The 17557-nt window shown below is 54.2% G+C and overlaps 1 protein-coding gene across 1 annotated transcript in view; it reads left to right on the top strand.

Annotated features, from left to right (window-relative positions):
- The window catches only part of TMEM132C (transmembrane protein 132C), a 307389-nt gene extending 294104 nt beyond the window's left edge, over nt 1–13285 (top strand). The window contains exons 6-9 of the mRNA XM_045887847.3: nt 3786–3991; nt 5672–5945; nt 7127–7318; nt 11946–13285. Coding sequence (XP_045743803.1) covers nt 3786–3991; nt 5672–5945; nt 7127–7318; nt 11946–13139 — 1866 coding nt within the window. The 3' untranslated portion in view covers nt 13140–13285. The remainder of the gene's footprint in view (nt 1–3785; nt 3992–5671; nt 5946–7126; nt 7319–11945) is intronic.
- The last annotated feature ends 4272 nt before the right edge of the window (nt 13286–17557 follow it).

Here is a 17557-nt window from a genome sequence, read left to right as displayed (position 1 = left end):
ATTGACCTGCCGTCTGGGATTTTCTGTTGAGTTTGGAACCTACTTAGCTGCTTTTCCAGACAGAAGTCACACTGGATGTCCATGGTTGACCAGCAGGTGGCTTTGCCCTCCCCACAAAAGTGGTCCCCAAGCGGTTCCCCGTGGGAAGGAGGCAAGCGATGTCATCAAGAAGCTGCCAAGGGTCCAAATGACAACAGAAGATGTCAACTGACCACGTGTTGCTGAAGCAGACCCACCCTGGCCCCTCCAGGTCCTAAGAGCAGACATCAGTGGCTGGGTCAGTGGCCACCATGCATTTGGACTGGATAATTTAAATGTCCAAGTGGGCAGAGGCCAGTGGACAGCTTTCTCAGCCGGTGGCCCACCCATCATGAAAGATGAAAAAGAGTCCCAGAAACGAAGCCAAGGGACTAAATAGATTCCTGTGGGGTTTTTGGTTCCTATTTTGCAGATAAGCCAGCTCATTTTGTGATATTGTGATTCTCACTTGTAGCCACTTAGGAGATGATTAATGCATCCCAAGGCTTCCCCAGACATTTATGACACCTTCAGGAATAGCAGTGACAACGGCTCTATCATGCACCACAACTTCATACCCTTGGCGTTCCTCAATTATTTATATATTCTGGAGCAGCCAGGTTCCCTCCCACCAGAGCTCAGGAAGGTAATAAATGAGCAAAGTCAATGGTCTGTAAATTACAACATTGATTAAAGAAGTGATTACTGATATAACTCTTGCCCGGCTATTATGCTAATGCCTACCCAGATTCAGGACAGTGTTTACATGCTAATGGCAAGTCTGGGACAGCGACTAAAATTGGTTTCCACCCTTAATCAGTAGGTAAACATTTTTAAACCACTCTTGACCATGAGTGAGAAGATCCATCCATGTGTTCCCCTCCCAGCTGCTCCTGCCACTGTCCCCAGCAGATGGAGGAAATTCTCTCAGCCCAGCCCTCACCAGCTGCCCTTTTAAGCAGAAGCAAGAGTTGGAGATAAAAATTAGACCCAGAGTAGCCATCTATAGTTCCCAGAAACTGGGGAAGGAGAGGGTGATCATACGAGTTCATTGCTCAACATCGATGTGATTTAACTGGGTCCACAGACTCCCAGAAGGAGACACTGCTCCTTCTAGAGTACATAGTCCTGGCAAGAGACAGATAAGCAAATTGGCAATTATAGCTTAGTATGGTAAGTGCTATTTGAGGAGTCCACGTTTGACTTCATTAACTCCAAAATGTTATGCAAAACTGTATGTATGTGCATTTCCATATCAAGAATTAGCTTGACATGTGTTCTCAAAGGAGTCAGTGGCCCCCAAAAGTTAGTAAATACTGCTTGAGAACTTTCTGGAAGCTTTCAAGTAAATGTCTTGCATTTCCACTGCTCTTGGCTCCATCATATCTCAGTTTCTAACCACATCTCCCCTCACCCAAGATCCTTGTTTGGTTGTCCTGAAGCAGGCACCCCCATGAAGAATGGGTTCTGTTCATTCATCTATCCACCTGTCCACTCCTCCATCAACCCACCCATCCATTCATACGTACATTCACCTACCCATCCACCCATCCATCTGTCCACCCACCCACCCATCCACACACACAAACATCCAACCATCCATACATCCATCCATCCATTCATACATACATACATACATATATTCATCCACCCATCCATATACCCATCCATCCATCCACCCACCCATCCATCCACTCACCCACCCATCCATCCACCATCCATTCATCCACCCATCCATATACCCATCCATCCATTCACCCACCCATCCATCCACTCACCCACCCATCCACACACACAAACATCCATCCATCCATCCATCCATCCATCCATACATACATGCATACATACATTCATCCACCCATCCATATACCCATCCATCCATCCACCCACCCATCCATCCACTCACCCACCCATCCATTCATCCATCCATCCATCCATATACCCATCCATCCACCATCCATTCATCCATCCATCCATATACCCATCCATCCACCCACCTACCCATCCATCTACCCACCCACCCACCCATCCATCCATACACCCTTTCATCCATCCACCCATGTACCCATCTATCCATCCATCCACCCACCCATCCATCCATCCACCCATCCACTCATCCACTCATCTATCCATACATTCATCCATTCATCCATCCACCCATGTACCCATCTATCTACCACCCACCCATCCACACACCCAAACATACATACATTCATCCATTCATCCATCCACCCACCCACCCATCCAGTCATCCATCCACCCACCCATCTATGCATACATACATTCATTCTTCTGTCCATTCAGTATCCACTCTGCTAAGCTCCTGCTTCATGAGCATCTCCTGTATGGAACCAAGAGATCAAAGATTTAAAAAGATGTACTTCTTTCTTCAAGGATTTCATAGTTTGATGGCTGATCTGGACACATGGGGCCAGTATAAATCACATTTTACCAACTTGAATATGTAAGACAGTCATGTCATTTCTTGAAAACACGAGTTGATTTCTGTTCTCAATTTTCAATTCATTAAGGCTACAGAACATAATCCCAGTCTGATTTTCAAAAGACGTAACTATTGCCAAGGCCTTGGGAGAGGGGGGCTTCCAGTCTCCAAATGTTCTGCTTACAGTCCCTAGAGGCATCTGTTACCAGTCGGAGTTACCTTGGATATGGTCCAACCGCTGTCCGTGGTGCCCCTTCCAGCCCACTCCCAGGGGACACAGGCATCTTCCTGCTGTTTGTTTGCCACGTGAGAATGTCCACAGGACTGTGTACAGATTCATCTCCCTAAGGGTTTAGTCTTCGGAGCACAAAATCTTAATGCTTGCAGACTTTTATTTTATTTTCTATGTGTTTATCTTGCTTTGTGCTCTGTCTCAGCCCTTTCTGAGGTAATGATGTGGTAGGAATGGGAAAAGCAAAGGGAGAATACAGGGGGAGGGGACATAGGTTGGTAGCCACTAATGCGATGCATCTATTCACAGGCTAAGCAGTTCTAATACAAATATATAAATGATCCCAGGGGGTTGGGGAGGTGCCTGGCCAGGCCAGTAAGGAAGAAAGGATGTTCTTAGGCAAAAGGAGCCTCATGTGCAGAGGCCTGGGTGTCTCAGACTGTCAGGATGTGTGTAATCAGAGATCAGTGAGTCAGGCTGCAGAGGAAGAAGGTAGCACAAGCCCTTCAGATCCTGGAAATTTGCCTTGGGTGTGTTTCATTTTGTGAAAAGACATCAGCCTGGGGAGCAGACACCTCTGGTGGCCACTGAGAGTTCAGGCTCGGCTGCAGCTCACTTTGTGATTGGACCACATTCCACCTCAGACTACTACTGTTTTCTATCCCAGGGTCTTCTCAGATGCCATGGGCGAGTGTGTCAGCCTGGAAGTGCCAGGGGGTTAACACACAGGGGCAGTGAGAGATGGGAGCTGGTAGATAATATTCCTGTCTCTTATCCTTCAGGGGGACAATTTTGTAGGCTTTCATGAGGTTTCAGAGAAACTGATCCACAGCAAAAAAAAAAAAAAAAAAAAGTAAAGATGTAGCTTTTTATTGACTTATCCTCTTTCTCTGTCTCTCTCACTCTGTTCCGCAGCCCCTGCTCCCTGGGGCCATCTCCCAAGTAGACCAGGTGCACAGAATACTGGTCTCAGGCTCTGCATCTGGGGGACCCAAAATTAAGCATGTGTGCTTGGCTAGAGAAAAAGACAAATGGAAGAAGAGTGGTTTGCAGGGCCCGGTGACCTCTCCATCCCCTTTTCTGTCCTTGCAGGTGTCTGACCGCTGTGACTATGTCTTTGTCAATGGCAAAGAGATGAAGGGCAAGGTGAATGCGGTGGTGAACTTCACCTACCAGCACCTGAGTGCCTCCCTGCACATCACCGTGTGGGTGCCCCGACTGCCCCTGCAGATTGAGGTCTCTGATACAGAACTGAGCCAGATCAAAGGCTGGAGGGTCCCCATTGTGGCCAGTAAGAGGTGAGCCGGGGATGGGAAGACACACCAGAGCCATGATAACAATGGTTTTGTTTACTGACCACACTGCTGGAGCCATGACAGGGCCCAGCACATGGTAGATGCTGGTACGATCGTGTGATTACATTCTCTCCAGCCTAACCAAGGCCTGGGATAACCAGCCAGGCAGGAGGCTAAAGCGCAGCAGTATCCTCATCAACCCCAGACCGCGTGTGCTCTGCACTTGGGCTTCTCGTAGACAGTCCTGAAAGGGCTTCCCCAGACTGAAGCAACAGAAGTGATACATTTTTCTAGCCCCTCAGCCCCCAGGGGAATTTGAGTTTGGGGTTCTTTTCTCGAAGTGAAACTGATTTCTTTCTTTTTTTTTTTTTTTAAAGATTTTATTTATTTGAGAGAGAGAGAATGAGAGAGAGCACATGAGAGGGGGGAGGGTCAGAGGGAGAAGCAGACTCCCCGCTGAGCAGGGAGCCCGATGCGGGACTCGATCCAGGGACTCCGGGATCATGACCTGAGCCGAAGGCAGTCGCTTAACCAACTGAGCCACCCAGGCGCCCGAAACTGATTTCTTTTTCTGTGTTTTATGAACATCCGTGAGCTTGATCAGCTCTGTGCGTTTCAAATCACTGCATAAAATCAACTTGCATTTATACTGGATCATGGTGTTGCTGTTTGCTCTTAAACAAAAAAACAAGGCTCTAATTTGTTCTGTGTGACTCTGGATTGTCACATGTAGGAGCTGAGGTCTTGTTTCCTCAGCTCTGTGGCCCCCTGGTCAGCAAAATGAGTTGTCACGTTCCTGGTCTCCTGCCTGGGATCTTCTGTCCTGAACCCTCGGGGCTGTTTGCCGGAGTCTCCCAGACATGAGCTCTTCATTTTAAGGGTCAAGCCAGCGTGCACTCAGGAAGAGCCCCTGCGCCCCTGGAAGACACTGCATCCCTTTCTCCAAGGAGACCTTGAAAGAAACTGCCTGGACTGCCGGGGGCCAGGGGGCAGCCGTGAATCCGGGCAATCCTTCAGACCGTGAGGGGGTCATGAGGGACCGAGAGAACGAGTCTGTTCTGTGTCCCTGGGGATGGCAGACCTGAGACTTACGGCCACTTCCTAGCTCTGTGAGCTGCCCACGGTTCCTAACCTCTGCCCCCCAACCCCCAGAACATAAGAACAGCGAGTTTTGCCTCATAGTGTTATGAGATGAAGAGTCCATACATGGGGAGCCTAGAAGGGCGCATCTCAAGAGCGTAGTACAGCTCTGCTCAGTAGACCTTGCCGCAGTGGTGGAATGTTCTAGAACCATGTCCACTACGGCAACCACGAGCATGTGTGGTTGTGGAGTGCTTGCAATATAGCTTAGGTGACTAGGAAATTTAAACTTTTCATTGATTTAATTCTTACGCATTTAAATGAAATTATAAATAGGCACACGTGGCTATTAGCCACTTACTCAATGGACAGTGTAGACTTCGTCAATGTTGGCTCTTAAGTCTTTTGTCAATGAATGTCTCCAAGAAAGAGATGTCCGACCCTCTGTGCTGCCCGTGATGAACCCGGGGCTCCTGTGGGGTCCCAAGGTTCCCGCCCAGGATGCTGTCCCTTGGAGGCAGGCACCCGCCTGGCTGGCTGGTGACCCCGGCGCGTCTCTGAATCCATTCCTGGGACCTGAGAGCTTCTTCTCGTACCCCCAAGGCCCACGCGGGAGAGCGAGGATGAAGACGAGGAGGAGCGGCGGGGCCGTGGCTGCTCCCTGCAGTACCAGCATGCCACTGTGCGTGTCCTCACCCAGTTCGTGGCCGAGGGCGCTGGCCCATGGGGCCAGCTGAGCCACCTGCTCGGTCCTGATTGGCAGGTCGACATCACCCACCTGGTTGCAGGCTTCATGAAGCTGGAGGAACCTCACGTGGCCACCCTCCAGGACAGCAGGGTCCTGGTCGGGCGGGAGGTCGGGATGACCACCATCCAGGTAGGGAGCCAGAGCCCGGGATCTCTGCATGCTCGGCACCGGACACCATGCCGGGCACTGGGGGAGGCTCGCGGGAAGGGTGGGGCATTGTGCCCAATTCCTGGCCCCCAGGGTGGCATCCTCGGGACACCGGAAAGTGAGCCTGGACCAGCTCTGTGAGTCCCAATCTTCTTACAAACAGAATTGAGAAGGTGGTGGCCACACAGCCTTAGCACCTGCATGTTCCCTCTCTCGACTCCTGCGTCCTCCGCCCCCGACACCTTCCAGCACTCCCTGTCCTGCCTCTGACTCCTCACACTTCGTCCCACTGCCCGCACATACACCTCCTACACGTCTCAGAAGCCGCCACCTCCTTCCCTCCCTGCTGCACCTGCCTGGGACCCGGGGAAGGTGCCTCCCTTCTTCCCTTAAAGCATCTAGTCCTTCTGCTGTGGATTCATTCAACAAACGCTCTTCAAAGTCCTTCAAAGTCCTATTACCCTATTACCCTCTTCAAGGAAATGCATAGTATGGTGGGATCTCAGATCAGAAGGGAGGGAGTGGTGGGCCTTTTCCAAAACCCCTCAAGTTCTGCCCCACTGACTGCACCTACTGGGGCTATCATTCTGGATCCTGAGACCACAACCGTATGTGGGAACGATGGGAACGTTTCCATCATTTCACCTGGAGACCTCAAAGGCGACGTTTGTTTTATGAGAGGCAGCCAAAAGTAATGTTTCAGCAGAGGATACATGGTGCTGGGGGTCTGGCGGGGGGAGTAGACTGTTTATAATTCAGTTCTCACCAGTTAGTTCCATAGTTCACTTAGAATGTGATTCAGGTTACACAAAGTCAACTCGTGTGTGACTTCTCATGAGCCCAGTCAGGATGGCCATGTGCAGTGAATCAGGTTGTGCAGTGTACAAGAATGCCTCATCGACATGGGAGGGGTCGTTTCCTTCTAAAAATAGAATGGATTTTGACATTTATTGCAATTTTGCAACAGACAGAACTAAAGTGTCTTGGGGAAGGGTGGCTTTATCTGATTCTTGCAAAGAGGCATCGTGGGGGCTGGTGCATCTATCCTGAAGAAGGTGTGTGACTCCTTCGCCCTGTGTTCTGGACCCAGGCCCAGGGCAAGGCGGAAGTATTGCTGGGGAGATTCCCACATCTGGGAATATTCTGTCCTGCCAACCCCACAGGTGCTGTCCCCGCTGTCCGACTCCATCCTGGCAGAGAAGACAGTAACCGTGTTAGATGAGAAGGTATCAGTGACGGACTTGGCCATCCAGCTCGTGGCTGGGCTGTCGGTCACCCTCCACCCCAGCACAGAGAACAGCAAGGCCATCACCGCTGTGGCCACAGCTGAGGAGCTGCTGCGGACCCCCAAACAGGTAGGGGCCTAGAGGCCAGAGGTGGAGAGGGACAGGGCAGTCGCTGTGCTGGACTCAGCAAGAGGGGCGGGAGGAGGGAGGACCGGGTCGGAGAAGCTGAACCACGTTCCAGAGCACAGTGACCGGGGTGTGAAATCCACAAGACAGCATCTTCCCAGTCCTGGGCTCTGATGACCGGGGGTGACAAATTTAGTGGCTTAAACAACACCCACTTATAAGCTCAGCTCTGTGGCTCAGCCGGGTTCCAGGCTCAGGGTTGGCTGCGAGCAAAGCCAGCATTCTGGGGACCAATCGGCCTCCCTGCTCGCCCACGTCTCTGCAGTTCTGTGACAGGTGTCCATTTCTTTGCTGACGGTCCCCCGGGGGCCTCGCTGAGCTCCCTAAGGCCACCCGTATTCCTTCTCACTTCCCGCACCCACATTATCTTCAAAACCAGCAATGTGCATGGAGGCCTTTACATCTTTACATCCATGTAAGGCATGGATGCTTTACATCTCTAACCTCGCCTCTGGCTCACCCAGACCATCGGGCAGATGACCCTAACTGCAGGTCAACTGTGCCGCATAACAGAGCATAATCGTGGGAGCGGCATCTCCTTATAGCCCAGGTTCCGAAGATGAGGGTCATTCTAGAAATCGCGTGGCTGCACGCAGACTTTGCTCCGGAGGGTCAGCAGGAGGGATCTGGAACACGTTCCCATCCACGTCGGGGCCCCATTGCTGGCTTCCCTGTCATCTCTCCTGGGGGCGTGGTGTCTTCTGCTTCCTAAAGAGCGAAGTAAGGGGAGCGGAGAAGAGTGGGGGGACAAAGCAGGGAGCAGGCAGCTCTTTGCTGAGCAGGGGTAATTCATTAGGCGATGATTGGCATGGCAGCCTCGCGGGCGTGGGGCAGGGCCCCCCAGGCCCCGGCAGTGTCTCCCATCTGTCTTCATCGGCTCATGGTAATTGGAGGTCCCAGCACGGCCTCGGGGGGGATTTATGGATGTAGTTCATTCAATTTGCAGACATGACTCTTGTGAGGACGGCGCTCTAAATCATTCCTGGGCGTGTGTTATTTTAAGTCATTCAGAATTTCTCATCTTTGGGGAAATGCGTTGGCTTCTCCCGAGAAAGCCCTGAATTCCAGCCTCGCTGTAACGAGCTAATGGAGGGACTGACTCAATCACACGGCAGGGTTGATGGAGATGGATTTCCACAAGCCCGCGGTGTTCGGAGGGCTTAATTAGGATCGTCTGCCATTCAGGGGGCTTGTTCTATGTGAAGTTCTTTCTCCGTCTAGAGTTTGTGAGGAAAAATTAACTCGGGATGGAAAGTCAGCCAAGATGAACTCGCAGACCGTGTGAACTGTGTTTTCATGCCAGCCCTCGGCTTGCGCGAGGCTAGCCCCTTGTTCTCGGTATTTCAACTCTGAGATACCAGAGCTGGAAGATTTCTACACCCATAAACTCGAGGGCAGTAGCATATCCCTCCCCTGTGCCTCATCGGTTTCAGGAGAGCAAGGACAGAGAGATGAAGTGAGGAATCCCCGGGCATTCATGTATCCAATCTGGGCATTAGAAGGGGGTCTTGTCGATGGACGTGGACAGAGGGGACACGGGTGGGAAGCAAAATTACTGAGCCATATTGCCTGTCTCACCTTGATTCCCCCAGAAGCTGAGCCTGGCACTAGGATTCAAGTTCAAATACTTAATTCGAGTGGTGAAGGGAGCCCCCAGAGGGGAGTCGGGAAGTACTCCCACGGATGGAGGACAGTCAGTAGAGTGTGTCCCCCGCTCGGCCACCACCGTGGCTCCCGGAGACTGCGTCTGCTGGGGAAACCGCCAGCCAGTGTTGACCAGGGGCAAGGGGGCTGGTTGAGGGCTGCCTTTTGCAGGGTGTCGATTCCTTGGCATTTCTGGCTACAGGTATGACTGCATGGGTTCCAGAGGCCAGAGAATGCCGTCGGGCAAAACCGTCTTGCAGAGCTGACCCTTGAAAGCTGAGCGGGCAGGGGCCACAGGGGAGTGGGCAGGTGCTACCAGTGAGCGCCATGCCCTCCCAGATTCCATGCACAGTCTCACTCGCCCCTCTCAGGCCACCGGCACCGGCATTGGTCTGGGCTTTCGGTTATGAGTGACAGACCAACCCAGGCTGGCCGGAGCAGACGTCGGCATTGATCAGTTCATGCCCAGGATTGGTACCTTCAGGTCAAGCTAGACCCAGCTGCTCAGTGGCCCCAGAGAGCTTCACGCTTCTTATCCACAATTCTTCTCAGTCCTGGAAAATGTCCAGCCACTATTTCTTTGAACACTGACTTCCCCCTTTGGCTCCCTTCTGGAACTTGTCACCGAAAACTCTTGGTCCTTCTCATCCTGTCCCTCGTTTCTTTCAAGTTGTCTTTCATATGTTTCATCCTGTGTTGGTGTTTTGGGTCAATTCCCTGACTCTGTCTGCCTGGACACTGACTGTCTCCCCAGATGTGTCTATTCTGCTTTGCAAGCCAGCCCTTGGGTAATTAATTTCCACTGGAGCACTTTTCTGTTTCTAGAAGTTCTAGGTGGTTCTTTCCAAACCGTCCTGTTCTTTTCCCTCTCAGCCCTCCTCTCTGTCCATGTCCCATGAACTGTTTTATTTCATGGGTTATTTTGTTGTTGCTGCTGGTTTATCTTATTTTATCATCTTTTCCAGTTGTTCTATTATCCAAAATCCTTGGTCTGCTGATCGACGTGATTGTTTATGACTTCCTCTCATGGTAAAGCCCTCCCTCTCTGGGAGTGTAATTGTTTTATCATAGTACCTCTTGAGCTGTAGCTGCTTCATTTTGCTCCTGATAGGGATTCTTTGCAGCCCGCATTTGCATGGGCCCCTCTCTGCTGGAGGCCATGCACCCATCCAGGTCACGGAACCGCAGACCCCACACCCAGCTGTGGGGACGCGGTGGGGTTTGGATTTCCAGGGGACACATTTTCCCAGCTGTGCTCAGAGCACAAATGAGCATCGTTGCTGCTTCTGGCCCAGTGGGTAGGATTTTCTCATCCCCCCTCCCGGCAGTCCTGGCTTTATGCGTCCCCATCTGACAGTCCCTGGGTGCATCAGCATCCCCACCACTGGCTGGCAAGCCTTCTGAGCAGCTCCAACACCTGCGCCCAAGCCCCCTCAGTAAGAGCTACCTGCAGGCACCCCTCTGGTAACGCGTTCCCTCGTCGTTTGAGTCCCAGGAATTTGCATCACCTTTTTGTGGTGTATTTTTACCTGGTTTTTAAGTGGTTGACCCTCAGCCAGTCTTCTTTGTTGTTGGAACATGTTCTTAAGACGGTCTCCCTCTCTCTCCATTTCTTAACTCTTCCTTCCCTTTGCTGACCCTCTGTTCCAGCAGACCCCCTCTAAGTTGCAGGCTCGCACCCCAACTCAGCAGCCCCCGGGAATGCAAGCTTCTCCTCTGTGGCTCCAGCCAAAGCCCAGGGATCCCCTCCCATTGGCTGGTTTCCATCCGAGCCCCTTCCCGGGCCAATCACTGTGGACGGGGTGGTGGAATGTTGCGATGGGCCAGACCTCGGTCACATGCCCAGCTCCAGACCTGGAGGGTCCGGTCCAGCCCCACCCCACCGCATTCCCCTGAGTGGGGAAGACCGGGTTCTCCAAAGCTGGTGTTCTAGTCCCTGCCAGAAAGGAGGGATAGACAGTAGTCATGTCAACAAAGGTGTCCATCCCAGACCCTGTGGTTGAGGTCTTCACACTCCCACTTTCATTCAGGGAAAACGGAGGCCCAGGATTGTTTTTAAAAAATGGACCAGGAGAAATAGCAGGTCCATGTATTTATTTCAAAACTTGGGTCGAATTCTCCGCCCTTCGTTGTCATGCCCAGAAGCCAGGACCAGAGGAGACCCTGAATCCTGAACAGACCCCTGGGGCTCCATTAGCTCTTCCCGGTCTTGCAAACGTTGCCCGTTCCCTTCCCCACTCTGCTCCTTGCTTCTCGCCCATCACCCCCAGCAGACTGTCCCGCGGAGGTTAGCCTGGGCCCCTGACATGGCCAGTGCTCCCCACCCCCCGGGCCTCCCATCACCTTCCCTCCTCCCCGGCCAGAGCTCCCCGACTGCGCACCACACACACAGCGGGCACACTCAGACCTGCGCAGACCGAGCGGCCGGCCCGCCGTGGCCAACACCCGCAGGTGCCCCTTCTCCCTCCCTGGCTCCGGCAGCCCTCTCCGAGGCCCCTCGGTGTCTGGCATGGGCCTCTAATATACCTCACTAAATCCTGGTCTTAGACAACAGGGGAGAATTCCAGACACTCCAAAATCGTCTCCTTTAGCCCCAGGCCCGCGTAGTGACCTCAGGGCCACCGGCAGCCAGGAGACAGGGCAGCCGCAGTGGTCTGGACTGGGGCCGGAGCGCTGGGCGCAAACCCCAGCTCCACCCTTCTCCCCGTGATCCGGTCTCCTCGCCTGCAGAGTGGTTACAGCATCTGCCTCGGGGGTTGCTGTGAGGGTCGAGTGAGTCCGTGCGCGGACGACACTGAGGACCATGGCGGGTTCCCAGGAGGCACGGCTAGCCTGGCACCAAGGGTGCCCGCGTCCCAGCTCCCAGACCCTGGGCATGTGTCACAGCCCACGCGCTGTGTCCTCCTAACGGCCTCTCTCCCTGCAGGAAGCCGTGCTCAGCACTTGGCTCCTGCTCAGCGACGGCTCCGTGACGCCGCTGGACATCTACGACACCGGGGACTTCACCCTGACCGCCACCTCCCTGGACGAGACTGTCGTGTCCATCCCCCAGGCCCGCTCTCCCAGGTGGCCGGTGGTGACGGCCGAAGGCGAGGGCCAGGGGCCCCTGCTCCGGGTGGACATGACCATCGCGGAGGCCTGCCAAAAGTCCAAACGCAAGAGCGTCCTGGCCGTGGGCGTGGGCAGCGTCAGGGTCAAGTTTGGCCAGAATGACGCTGACTCCAGCCCCGGCGGCGGCGGGGACAGCGACGAGGGCGAGATCAAGAACCACGCCAGCGACCGCCGGCAGAAGGGCCAGGAGCCCGAGGGGCCCGTCCACGGCGGCTCCTCCGTGGAGCTCGAGGAAGGGGCCCTCCAGAGAGGCGGCACCACGGCCAGGCCGCTGCTGGACAACAGGGTGGTGAAGAGCAGCCGGCCGGACGCGGGCAGGCCGTCCGGGGAGGGCCAGCTGCAGAACATCCCCCTGGACTTCGCCAACTTCCCGGCCCGGGTGGACCTGCCCCGGGCGGGGGGCGGGCTGGGGGCCAGCGACCTGGTGCAGACGCCCCGCGGCCTGAGCGACCTGGAGATCGGCATGTACGCCCTGCTGGGCGTCTTCTGCTTGGCCATCCTCGTCTTCCTCATCAACTGCGCCACGTTTGCCCTCAAGTACCGACACAAGCAGGTGTCGCTGGCAGGCCAGGCCTCCGTGACCCACTCGCACGACTGGGTGTGGCTGGGCAACGAAGCCGAGCTCCCAGAGCCCGTGGTGGAGGGGTTGCCGCCGCGGGGCGAGCACACGACCGTCCTGGGCCACGCGCCGGGCGGCAGCGAGGAGAGCAGTCGTCTGCTGGTCAACGGTGGCGCCCAGCAGCACGTGCAAGGCCAGGTGCACCGGCCGGACTCGGCGGCCGGGCCGGCCAGGGACCCGAAGCTCGAGCCCCTGCACTCGCCCACCTCCAAAAGGAAGAAGGTGAAGTTCACCACCTTCACCACCATCCCGCCGGATGACGGCTGCCCCACCGTGAACTCCATCCTGGGCGGCGGCGGCGAGGACATCAAGTGGGTGTGCCAGGACGTGGCCGCGGGCGCCCCCGAGGAGCTCAGAAACTACCTGGAGAAATTCAAGGGCCAGGCGTAGGCCCCTGTGGTGCGGGGCGCCGCGCTCGTTTCCAGAGTGGGTCTGGCCCGGGCGTCGGGGGGCACCTGGCACTGGGGGCCGCACTGGGGGCCACAGACCACCGAGGTCCTGCAGCCGGGAGGGGCCACACGCGTGTGTGTGTGTGTGTGTGTGTGTGTCTTGCAGGGAGGGGTTTTAGCAGCTGGTGGCCGCAGAGTTCCGAAAGCGGAGCAAATTCTGGGCGGGTGGCTGATGGGGACGCCAGCCTGCACACGAGGCCACCTTAGGAAGGTGATTTTATCAGTCAAAATAGAACACAGACAAGCTACCAAAAATTATTTGTTAAAAAATGCAAAAAGACAGAAGTGATCATCTCTTTATATTTCTAATAAAGAGCAAAATGTACAGCGAGGGCCTGCAGAGGGACAGTTTCTGGGTTGGTTCAGTGTCCCCTCAGGAGGACGGCCTCGATCTGTCAGCCCTGGGGGTGCACAGGGAGGACGGGGGTCAGAGCCCCCAGGCCTCTTGGGGTGAACCTGAGGGTTTTCAGTCTTTACTTGAGAATCTTCTGTGCTCCCACATGGTCTCCCCCACCCCCATCCCCACGTTTTCTTCCTGTGTCCTACAAGTCCACTTGATTTGTATTTAATGTTTATTTCTGAGGATCAAATGGTATATTTTTCCTAAGTTAAACGTACATTATATTCCTATACGTTAGATGAATTCTTAGCAACAGTCTCAGTTAATCCATCCTTGAAGTAGTAAGTTTGATGCTTTTCTGTATCCCTCCAGCCTTGATGTTTGCTGGGGTCTTACAACCTGAGGGGGCGGGGGCGCTGCCTTGACCGGCCACCCCGGCCACCTGGCCACCCCAGCCCGGAGGCCACAGCCAGTGGGCGGGACGCTGCCCGGGCTGTTCCAAGGGGACGCAGCCGGCCGCCCAGAGCCCAGCTGGCCCAGCACCCAGCGCCTCCATCGCTGGGGATGCAGGGACACCCCCACGTCGGGGGAGGTCTGGTACCCTCCGCGGGGGAGAGGCCGTACCCAGGAATAATCTACACAGCCTCCCGCGGTAGATCTGTCACGAGACCTACTAACAGCTGAGCGATGAACCAAGATAAAAACTGTTGGAGGGTTTTTGGGTTGTTTCTCTGACTCGAGTGGAGCATACCAGCACGAACTGAAGAGATTAAAATCTACGTTAGATTGTCAATCGACTGTGGTTTTTAGCAGCCAAATTGTGTAGCAACACATGGCAAAACGCATTCATCCAAAGTCAACTGTACGTGGCAGAGGGGAGCACGGTGTCTTGAATCAGCCCCTGGGGGCCTGCCAGGCTCCGGGGCCGTGGGTGGCCACGCTCCCGGACACCAGGACGCTCGTGGTTTTTATTTTTTTAATTACTAAAATCAGTAGCTAAGAAAGGGTACTTGAAGTCTCGTAACCTTAGCTGGACCTTTTAAAAAGATATTTCTAGCACATATCATAGATGGAAAGGGAGAGATATTTATTTATACCTGTGATGCCAACTGTCATTAAAATGCTTTCCGTGGCTTGACAAGTCCGTATCTCGTGGGGTGTTTCTTTTTTCACTTGATGTCCATCTCCTCTTTCCCTGCCAAACGTACAACCTGCTGGAGAAACCTCCTGTCCGCTGGGCTCTCCTCTCGGTTCCGTGACTGATCCGCAGGAATTCCTGGGATTTCTTGTCCACCATCCTGGGCACCCGCAGCTCCCAAACCTGCGCGTGCCCAGAACCGCCAGGAGGGCTGATAAAACAGAGATTGCTGACGCGGGGCTGGAAAATGTGCATTCCTGCCAAGCTCCAGAGCGACACAGAGGCCGTCGGTCTGAGATCCCGCCAGAGCTGGAGGATGGAAAGCGGGGAAAAGGTCTTCTTTTATTTCGTCCGTCTTTGTGTTTGTTGTTTGAGGTTCCATGGGACTGTTGTTGCTGTTGGTTAGCTGGGGATAGAGCATTTTTGGGAAGAAGGTAAGGTGGTGGGTTTTTTTTTTTAATAACAGCTTTATTCAAGACACAATTCACAGGCCGTAACATTCACCCATTTCAAGGGCTCAATACAGTCGTTTCTAGTTTATTCACAGAGTTGTGCATCCATCACCACACACTGGTTGTAGGAAAATTTCATGGTTCCAAGAAGAAAGTCTGTACCCATTAGAATCACTCCCCAGTCCTCAGAAACCCCCAGCTCCCGGCAACAACCGGTCTCATCCCCATCTTGGTGGATTTGCCCAGACGGGGTCTTACCCTCCTGGGAGACTCCTAACCACTCCCCACGTGGGATCGTCATCCCCACAACGTCAAGTGACAGCTATTCTTCCTGCAGGGGCCAGTGGGCCTCCTGCGTGCCGGCGTTTTCCTGATCAAGGCACCAGGAGACCCCTGCGTCCCCGCGGCACAGCTGGACCAGCGCGGTGGGAGAGACAGCGCGGTCTTCAAGACCTTGTGTGTCCACTCCTGAACCCAGCTAGCTGCCTCGCTCGCGCCTACATTTCTTTAAAAGACGAAGGCTCCAGATAAGGGGAAGGAGGGTGTGTGGTTGGCTCCAATGCTGGGTGCTTAATCTCTGCCCCCCATGTGCACCTGCAAACAGCCAGCCGCCGGCCCTGGGCAGGTAGCCCCTTGGTCCATGCGGGTCCCCTGAGCTTCGCCAGCTCCGGATTCCTGAGACGGTGAGGACAGTGGAAGGCTTCCTTCCCAGGCAGGAGGCTCAAGGAATACCTGCCCTTGTTGGTGGAGAGCTAAGAGTCCAGGCTGGGGTGACCTGGGACGTGTCCCCTGGGACGGACCTGGTTCTAAGAGTGGAACGCCCTCTTTTATTTTCCCAGTTAACATATTATGCACCTTAAGTTTACACAATGTTATATGTCAAATACATTTCGATTTAAAAAAATAAATTAATTAAAAAAAATAAACTGGAAGACCCACGTCCCATGAAGCCTCTCCCGGGAAGCTGGGATGGCCGGCCGCCCTGGTCTATGTTAGCAATACCGACTCCCGTGTAAACTCTGTTGTCAGCAGGGACCACCCCGCCTGCCACCACGTCCATCCCGCCCTCCCCCAACGGGGGCCTGTGACACAGGATTGCACCATCCCAACCCCTCCCTCGGGGCCGGAGCCCCTTCCCTCCACATAGACCTCAGCTTTGTGCTGGGCGGGGTCAGAGGACGAGTTCTCCTTTATTTGTACCTGTGCTAAATAAATGTAATTTAAAACCATTGGTCAGACCCTAAAACACACTGGATCAGTCATTAGGATTCCCCACTCTCCCTTCTTCTGAGTGCCGGTTGCTCTCCACCCACCCTGCAAGCCTGCCCGCCCGCCCCTGACAGGTAAGCCTGTGTCCCCCCGACCGAGTCGGTAGACACCCGACCTCTGACGTATGCCCAAGGCTGTGTGTCAGGTCCCCCTGCAAATAAGGTCACAGGTGAGATGCGCAGGACCGTCTCCTAGAAGGAGGACCGTCCTCTTACGGTACCTGCGTCTGAGACTGGAGAGGTGCTCACAGCCGCAGGGAGACCGTCCAGCTACACAAGCCGTCATTCTTCCTGCTCAGATGATCAGCGAGAACAAGAGTAGCTCGTCTCGGGGTTGCTGGGCCCATTATTCACTTAGCACACACCTGTTGAACACCTGCTCCGTGCCTGGCCCGGGGCAGCGAGCAAAGGATGGAATGGTTAACGAGACCTCCGGGCGCTCGCCGTCAGAGGGCGGGGGCGGGGAAGCGGGCCACCGGTGCGGAAGGATGGGTGCGGCGGTGGGGTTGGTGCGTGCAGGGCCGCGTGCTCCCCCCTGCTCTTCCGTTCCTGCTGTGCGCCCCAGGCGGACCCGTGCGGCCCCCAGAACACGAAACCATTCCATCTCACGTGTGAACTCATCTTTAATATCAGTGCGTATTAGCACGAATCTTTATTAATATCGGCAATCGTGCGTTAATACTATTTTTACTGACATCAATGCTTTTTAAATATTAACCGTGACTACGATAATAAAGGTAAGCCGCTCCACTGAACGAGTCTGTTTCAGGCCTGGCCTGTTCCCTCCAAGCCGCCCTCTGAGGCAGGTGCCTTGCCTCCAGGCCACAGATGAGGAAACAGGCTCAGAGCGTCCTTGCCAAGGTCACAGCTGGGGCGTAGCCCAGCCGGGCCTCAAACCCACGCTCGTATCCCCAAAGACCATGGTCCTAATTATTGTACTCCTACAAGCTCTGTGTATATTCTCCAGCATTAGAAATGTAACAAACTGACCAAGAAGCAATTTAGGCTCATTACACAAAATCTGGAAAACAAAGAAAAGCAGAAGAAATAAAGGGGGAAGAAAGCCCTCCAGCCCCACCTCCCAGAAATAAAAATTAACAACTTCCCTTATACACCCTTCCTTGTGTGTGTGTGTGTGTGTGTTTTACCAGCGCACACAAT

The sequence above is a fragment of the Mirounga angustirostris genome, unplaced genomic scaffold (assembly GCF_029215605.1).
Source record: "Mirounga angustirostris isolate CCGP_5_RB_7025 unplaced genomic scaffold, mMirAng1.0.hap1 SCAF_14, whole genome shotgun sequence".
Lineage (NCBI taxonomy): Eukaryota > Metazoa > Chordata > Mammalia > Carnivora > Phocidae > Mirounga > Mirounga angustirostris.
This window is presented reverse-complemented; position numbering and strand designations above follow the sequence as displayed.